The following is a 9127-nucleotide window of genomic DNA, read 5'->3' as shown; positions in this document are numbered from 1 at the left end:
TGACCTGCTGTGATTTCTTGCACTTTTTGTTTTAAGTACAGGTTTCAGCTTATGAAGTAATTTGTTCCTATAAGAGTTCCATATCTGTCTGGCTTTCCTTTGCTGCCTGCTAATAAAACATGCTTCGTAGCTTTACACATCAGCTGATTTGGCACTCAGTTCCAGGTCCATTTCATTCCTGTTACCAGTCTGCATCTCTCCCTGCTTGAACCAGACAATTGGTAACCATAGCAGCCCATTTTAGTTCAGCATTACTTCCAAATCTGTGTTACCTTTATCACAAGTAATCAATTTCTCCAGCAACTACTGAGGCTCTCTTATATTGTGTCTACTTCAGTCTCTGTAAGATCATTCATCTCTGTCCTTCTCTCAGCTTGTACCAACTCCTGAGCCTCTCATATCTTTGTTACATCTAGAATTGACTATTTCAAGACCCTCCTGACTGGCATCCCTTCATCTATAAAATTAATACTCACTTAAACCTTTTCTATTGTATCCACTTACACACCGGACCCATTATTTTCCTCTTTCTTTACACACATTGTTTCCCAGTCCCAAATATCTCAAATTTGAAGTCTCATCCTGGTATTTAAATCCCTTCCTCGCTTTTCTTCCTAATTCTGCAATCCACTCCACACTTATAACTCTCATCACTCAATCTTCCCAAGTGTTTCTCCAACTCGAGCCTTGTCTGTATCATCCTCTTAGATCCACAATTAATGGCCAACACTATTGCTGTCCAAGGCATGTGCTCTGGAACCTTAGCCACAAAAACTCTGCTCCTCAGCTCCTCCACCTCTAAACCTTGACTAAGATTTTCATGACCACACCCACTATCTTTCTTTGGAATTATGTCCATATAATGTCTGATTATACTTCTGAAAAGTGTCATACAATGATTCACATCGAAAGGCGCAAAATAAATAAGTACCTCGTTATTCACAACAAAGCATTAAAACTGCAAGAACTGGATTCAATGTCAACAATTTTCCACAAGAGGGCAGTCTTTACCAATTCTTTGCTTGTAGGAGACAAGGTGTGTATTTTCAGCAATTTAGAATTATTCTATAAAGAGCAAAGAATTTTTTTTCCCAGAAGTGATAAGGTCATCATTCAAAGGAAAAGCATGGCTTACAGTACATTGGTGGAATATCAAATACAAATTAAAATGGCAATGCATTACAACCTCATAGATCAGACTGCAGATGGCATACAAATTTTCTCTATTTGACTGTATACAGTGCTTTAAACCAGTCTTGAACTTCCATCTTATTTATAACAAAGCCATTAATTTTGTTTTGGTTAAATGCTGGGGGACATGTTCCACATGTCTTCACCAAGAATATTTGGAGGAAATAACCATTCAGAATCTTTGTTTTTCTGCACTTCTCAGCTCCAGAGATTTTGCACGAAATCTTGGCTAACATTCCAAAATAATAGCAGTCATACATAATCAGTGAAGCTGTTATTTGGAGGACATATTAAACCACTAAAGGCCCTGTCCAACCAGTCAGCTGAACATGAGATTTGAAGATGCACAGGGCTACGTCCCTCTATTTTTCTGTGCTGAGCAGCCACGTAGCTTAGAAGAAACATTGGCACAGGGGTGCCCTCAGCATTGGCCACTATTTATCCCTCAAACAAAATTAAAATAGATCATCTGGTGATTAGTTCGTTGCTGTTCGTGGGATCTTGTTACCTGCAAATGTGATGCCTTACTTCCTAAATTTGAGATAGATACTTCAAAACTATCTTACATAGCACCTCAGAGGGACCCTCTTCTGGCACAGTGGTAGTGTCCCTACCCCTGGATTGAGAAATCCCAGTTCAAGTCTCATCTGCTCCAGTGGTATCTAACAACATCTCTGAATAGGTTGATCAGGAAAAATAGGTTAAATAAAAATTTACAGCACCTCAGATTGTTCTGAGATCATGCAAGTGTTTTATAAATATCTCTCTCAGGTGCTGCCCAATGTGAGCAAACATGCAACAACTCAATTATCTTCTTACAAATGTGTTTTTTTTTTATTGTTCCATGTTGTTCCAGTAATTATATATTTCACTTGGGTCCTCTTAACCTTCTGATCATCTTTTTAACCTGCTTTTACAATTTCTTAGTCAATCTACAAATCCCTTTTCCCTGTAAAATTTGTGCCGGTTTTTTATTTTAAATTTCACTTGTAATACGTAACTCCCATTTAATTGTGTAAATATACATTCGTCCAATATGTTCAGTAAAGGCTTAGGATTATCCCGAACATACCTACCCTTGCTTAGCTGCACAGTCCCCAGAAATCCTGAGGCTTTATCTATCAAAAGATGATGTGAAATTAAATTTATTGAATCTAGTAATTGTGGGCATACCAGAAAATGAGCACAAAAACTGCCAAATCATCATAAAAACACTTAGGAAAGGCAACATGGGTGCCGTTATCCTTTTGGTCTATCTAGGCGACCTGGTTGTATCTTAGTGCTTTGACTTGCCAATATATCAAAATTGTACAAATCATGGAACCATGCCAAAACCACAGCCATTGAATGGTCACAGCACAGACAGAACATAGAATAGACAGGACATTCATTCTGTCATTGCCTGCACTGGCTTTCTGCAAGAGCAGGTCAGCAAGTTCTCAATTCCTTCCTGCTAACTTTGTCTCTTCAGATAATCTGTTTCCACCATAATGCCAGGCAGTGTTTTCCAGGTATAAAGGTTCTTCTTTGCATTGCCTTTGTTTCTTTGTCATTCAGTTTAAATTGGTCCCCTTTGGTTTGCAAGCCTTTTACCATTTGGAACAATTTCTCAGATGTTTTGCCAAGATCCCTTTGGACTTTAAGCTCTTCTATCAACTCTCCTCAATCTTTTCCACCCGAAGGAGAATGCCCACTATGTATCTCCAAATTATCCAGATCTGATGTCCCTCATCCTGGGAATCATTCTCAAACATTTTCAGCATTGTCCCTTATTGGTTTCACATCCTTTCTGAAGTATGGTATCCAGAATTGGTCATAATACTCCAGTGGAGGATGAACCAGTGTTTTATAAAGGTTCATCATAACTTCCTTGCATTTGCCCCACTTTGCTACTTATAAAGCCCTGCATTCTGTACACATTATTCTTGGATTTCCATAGTCAATCCACACTAGTCTCAGTGACAGTTACTTTTGTCTCAAGTTATAATTTCTGACAGTTTACACAGTATCACATTAGGGGAAGCACGGTGGCTCAGGGAGTAACACTACTGCCTCACAACACCAGGGTTCCGGGTTTGATTCCAGTCTCGGGTAACTGTCGGTGTGGAGTTTGCACATTCTTCCTGTGTCTGCGTAGGTTTCCTCCCACAGACCAAAGATGTGCAGGTTAGGTGGATTGGCCATGCTAAATTACCCATAGTATCCAGGGATGTGCAGGCTAGGTGGATTAGCCATTGGAAATACAGGGTTACAGGGAAAGAATGGGACTGGTGGAATGCTCTTTGGAGGACTGATACGGACCGAATGGCCTGCTTCCACACTGTAGGGATTCTCTGATCAAGGTTCAACTGACTGTCTTGCGGCAGTTCGGCTTACCCATTGCCCTTTTTCTGAACAAGGCAATAACATTTGCAATTCTCCAGTCCTCTGGCACCACTTTCTTGAGACAAAATGGACCATAGACAGTAAATGTAGCCTTGCCTGTGTCAATCAGATTCTCAAAGCAAACTATGCAGAAAATAACTGGTTTTAGAGAAAGTACAAAAATATAGCCGATTTTGACTTTTATGTTTTGTCTTATCCCTATCTGTTTCAAGGCAGTTAAAACTGCCCATGATTATAAAACTGAAGAAATTTTTTAAATTATAAACTTTCATTAACTTTATTTGGATATTTGAATATGTAACCTGTTTGGATACATCAGATGGGCACTGAGCAAAATAAAGATTGAATCTGTGTTTTTTCAATTTCAGTTTCATTTCCTTGCTGATTCACTTCAGTCAAGAGTTTATGGGTGACTTCGAATCTACATCTGCAGAATCTATTTCAAATAAATTCTAGTACTGTATTTAGACAGTGAGAACAATTTTAGAGCAAATGGTATTTGCCATCCACAGTAGAATATCAACTGTATATCTTCAATACGGTACCAAGTTTTCTAGTGAACATCAGTAAAGATTTCTTAATCAAAAAGTGAAAGCTTTGTAGTTTTGAGCAATAGTAAATTTAATTACATAACTCAGTTACAAAAGATTGGTTAAAAAGCTTTTTTTGTTGTAGATCTCAAATTACAGTTGCACTTGCAATTTTGAACAGTGCAGATATTGCCAAACACAAAACCAAATCGCCTTTTCACTGAAGAAAATGTCATTCGAAAGACATAGATCAGAAATCAATCACTTTAATTGGAATAAGCAAGAGAAAAAGTGAGTTTTATTTCTTATGTCTGTATACAGTAAGGTATTTTTAATGTATAATGTAGATATAATGAGAATGTACTGAAGGCATTCAGTCTAGTCACTACAATATTAATGACCCAACACTGCTTGCACTCCCTGTTCTCTAGTAATCACATTCCATATCCTCAAGGGACTATAGATCTTTGCAGTTTTGGCACATGCAACACAAGTGGAATGCTAAATGAATTTCATTTTCCCCAATCATTTTTAATATAGGAGAGCTGATACTTAGAATTCTGAATCACTTAGGAATATTGTTAAAGTACACTTTTTACCACTAAATTCCTATTTGGAAGATTCATTTTTGAACCTCAGCTAGTGGCTGAGTTTCATCAGCACTTGATGAGGTACCTTGACAGGATATTGTTAGTGGAGTACTCCATCATGCCAGACATCAAAGAAGTGCATTTCCTATTTTGCCCTGACAACATATCTCAACCTTCACTACATGTTGAAGTATTTCACATCATTTTGGAATTACTATTTCAGACAGTGTACCATTAAACAAAAAACACATTTTTTATTTAAACAAAGTGCCCTTTACCACAACCATCAAGTGAAATCTTCAACACAATAGTTGGGAAAGAATGTTTTAAAAAAATGTAACTTCTAAATTTTAACAATAATAGCACACGGGAGTAGACATTTCTATTGCTAATGGCTGGATTTACAACAGGCAACTTTTTCAAGTTTAAGCTAGGTTTTAAAACAAATCTGTTTAAAAAATATAGGACTTATTTTCAACACACCCAACAAAACAACGCATTGTATGTCTGCAAATCTACTGTTCACAAACAACTGTTCATCAAGCATTTCTTTTAGCAGACTCTAGCATCATTTAAATATACCATGAGTGAAAAAAGTAAGGTTCAGTACTTGCAAAAATAAAACAATTATCACTTTTGTGTATCGTGCATTTATATCTACAGTACATTTTTTTCCCAGTTCTCTCACTTGTGGCTAGGCATTCTAACATCATTCTATAATCCAAGAAATTCCAAAATATTGAAATGACTAGGTCCCAAGCATTTGGGCTGAGGAGGTTACAGTATAATACAAAAATATGCACATCAGCAATCATTTCTAAATAATAACAATATTCCTATGAAGATGCCCTCCCCAACAAAAAAAGTGCTTTTGTTCATTTAAAAACAATGTTCAGAATTTTTTTCTGAGCAATAAGTGAATGGTGGTACCCTTTGTTAGGCTTGTACATTTCCATAGACTTTCTATGGGTTTTTCCATGGCCTGTTGTCGCTGACAGCCAATCATTCAAACAGCACAGCACCCTCCACAGGATGACTGGTTTCTATGTGAACAAGTTATACAGTGTGTCTCTCATCAACTCAAATGAGAAAGCAATAATCCAGGAATCTGAAGCAGAGACTGTCTATTAAGACAGTGAATTAAATATCAAATCAAATAATGATGCAGAAAGTCAAATAAGAAGAAAGATTGAAATAAGAAAGAGAGATGTCACAGAAAGAAGCAATAAGATGTTTAATTATTTTCATATTTCCTCAAGCTGAAGGAATGAGATTCCATGCTGATAAAAGTTACTCTTGGTTACCTGAGTGCTTATTTGGCAGTAATTAAGACTTACCATGCTATATTGAAGTAGGAAAGTTATATTATATCTGTACAGGGTCTTGGTGAAACCATATTTTAGTACAGCAGCACTTTCCAAACTTTTTCCCACTAGTTAAGGCTTGAAAATTGTTGTGATGCCCCAGCAAGACATTAAAGGACAGGGAGGTTAGAGTAAGGAACAGGGCAAGGAAGATCTGAGAGAGGGGAAGTGGAGCCAAGGAAAGATGAAGACAGCAGATGTCTTTCAGAGGAAGAAGATAGTTGCTGTAACTTCTGTCAGAGCCCCATGGCAGCCATTGCTGCCTTGCAGCTTGTGAGTTAAACACCACTAGCCACATGGGATCCCAACCCCGACTTCAGGAGGCCCTGATGCAACAGTTAGGTCTCCTTATTTGAAAAATGATAAATACATTCAACGTAGTTCAGAGATGATTCATTCAACTGATTCCCAGGATTAAGGTCTTCTTTATTGAAGACAGATTGAACAGGTTATTGTGGTATAAAAGAATGAGAGAGATCTTAATGAAACACAAGCTCCTGATGGAACTTGACAGGGTGGATACCGCGATGAAGTTTCCTCTTTTGGGGTTGACTAGAATGAGGGGACACAGTTTAAGAATAAGTAATATCCTTGCTAAGATGGAGATATGGAGTTTTTGTTTACTGTCAGAGGGTCACAAGTAGGTGGAATTCTCTTCCTCTGAGAACAGTTCAGATAGGGTCATTAAATTTATTCAAGGCTGAGTTAAAAAAGGGAGTCAAGACTTATTGGGGGCAGGCAGGACGGTACAGTTGAGACCACAAATAGATCAGCCATGATTTCCTTGAAGAGCAGAGCATTATTATGGGGCCAAATTTTCTACTCCTGCTCTTATGTCTGACATTCCTAAAAGGGTACTAAGACTGGAGTGGACATGCCCCAACATTTCCTGATAAATTTATGAAGAATCTTATTGAAACACAAGATTCTTAAGGAAATTGACAGGGTCGATGCAGAAAGGCTGTTTTTCCTTGTAGGAGAGTTTAGGATACAAAGGGCATGACCTCAGAATAAGGGATTCCACATTTACAAGAGGAGGAGAAATCTGTTCTTTCAGAGGGTTGAGAATCTGTGGAATTCTTTACCACAGAGGGTTGCTGAGGATGGGTCATTAAGTATATTCAAGACTGTGACAGACAGATTTTCAATCAGCAAGGGAATGAAGGATTATGGGGAAAGTGGAGTTGAGGATTATCAGATCAGCCATGATCTAATTAAGCACTGAAATAGACTTGATGGGATGAATGGCCTTCTTCTGCTCTATATTTTATGGTATCTATGAGGCAGGTACAGCAACTTCACATCATTCAAAGCTTTTGAATGATGGATAATAATGCAGGATGCTATCATCATGCAGCGTTTGAATTTTTTTTAACAGCAAAATCCAGTCGAATACCTTCTAAAGGGTAAAGTAAAGCTTCACACTGATATTGAAATTACTTCACAACGAAATATAGTACAATCATGATGACATTTCCCATGTCAACCCAAAGTAAAACATCAAATTCCTGAAAAGGGCATGTAAACCACTTAGGTTTGATATCCAGAGATTTCTCGGGAAGTGATGATATAATTGGACAAAATACTTCAATTTGTGAAGCAGAAACATCCAAATCATATAAAGTGCTTTTATAACCCTTTTCCTTCCTTGCATTGTAGTGCAATAAAGTGGTTTGAAACTAAAGTACAGGAGTAACTAATATTCTTCTTGTCAGATGATTTTACCAGACCAATAGCTTGACAATGGTTTATGCATTAGTACCTGTCTTCTTCGTCAGAATTCAAAACATTCTTTAAAACCAAAAAAAATTCTCTGATATTGTTGCTGAATGTAGATAGCTTAATTACCAGCATTGAAGATGACATTAAGTTGCAAAAAGTCTAGAAATCATTAATGTAGTACTGTTAATGTTTATCGTACAGTGCAGATGGATGTTTATTTCAATCTGACAGACTGTCAGCAGTATTGGTCATATAACACTGTTGAATTACAAATATTTGTAAAAGTAGTAAACTCCATTTTCAACAAGATAACCAATACCAGATTTAAAGCAAACAGTTCAGATAAAAATTACTTTAAAAATGCTATTATTTGCAACATGGTAGGGTGTTTGTCAAAACATAACCTTTCTTTCTCTCAGCTTCATAATTAGGACTACTTGTAAGTCTGTTGACTAGAACATCACAAAGAAACCGACAAACAGATGCCCAGTTTTGAAATAAATATGCAGCACGTTGAAATCATACAAAAAGTCTGCAGTCTCTCCAAACAATTTTTTTGAGCTGTGACCTTCATTTGCTAACAAGAAGAACTTCAAACGTTCATGAGTTGCTGGGTTGCTCAGATTTTATCCTGACAATGAAAAAATATATAATTGGTGATTTTTTTAGAGTATCATATATACAATACATGATACAATGATATGTATTAATATATAGAAGAATGACCATGCAGGCCATATATAATTAAAACTGTACTTCCCTCTAAACATTTTACCCTCCTTTCCTAAAGGGACTGAATGATACTAGACAATGTTCTGTGGTATCTTGTCAAGTGTCCTTTTTGAATTCCCGCCATCAGCTGAGATTACCATGAAGGACTTGACATCTCAACCTCTCCCCCTCGCCTGAGGCATAGTGACCCTCCGGTTAAACCACCATCATTCAATCTCTAGTGAGACAGCAGTCGTATGCTACAACAGGGCTATGGTAACTTTATATTACTTTAATCACGTACAAATTTAAAAAGCAAGTGCCAGTTTATTACATAATAGTACAGAACATTACAAGCTTGACGTGGTGATGCCGCAGTACTCAAAGACATGCATCCTCTAGCACCGGAAGCAGGCTAATGGTTAGATATGAGGATTATGGGTTCACCACGCTCAGCCTTCATCCATAGTTGTATCACTACTTAGCTGTGATAAAGACAAATGACTTGTGAGCTCACATCATGTAAAATTAACTTCTAATTATTCAATGCTGTTCAGCTAGTTTTAGTTTAAACTTTCATACAGATAACAACTGGGTCTAGGCACAAATCAATAGGAAGGTTTAATTTCTGCCT

The 9127-nt window shown here is 37.3% G+C and overlaps 1 protein-coding gene across 6 annotated transcripts in view; it reads right to left on the bottom strand.

The window, feature by feature from the left end:
• Positions 1–4356: 4356 nt before the first annotated feature.
• Positions 4357–9127, bottom strand: part of hdac1 (histone deacetylase 1) — a 77121-nt gene continuing 72350 nt past the window's right edge. For 5 of the 6 annotated variants that reach the window (XM_020534799.2, XM_048596963.1, XM_048596960.1 and 2 more), the window contains one exon: positions 4357–8413. In XM_020534799.2, the coding sequence (XP_020390388.1) occupies positions 8383–8413 (31 nt within the window). In that variant the 3' untranslated portion in view covers positions 4357–8382. Of the gene's footprint in view, positions 8979–9127 lie in introns of all 6 variants that reach the window. The other variant, XM_048596961.1, reaches the window with a different exon arrangement.

This window comes from Rhincodon typus, chromosome 5 (assembly GCF_021869965.1).
Source record: "Rhincodon typus isolate 14 chromosome 5, sRhiTyp1.1, whole genome shotgun sequence".
Classification (NCBI taxonomy): Eukaryota; Metazoa; Chordata; class Chondrichthyes; order Orectolobiformes; family Rhincodontidae; genus Rhincodon; species Rhincodon typus.
Note: the sequence above shows the minus strand (reverse complement) of the source record. Positions and strands in the feature narration are given on the sequence as shown.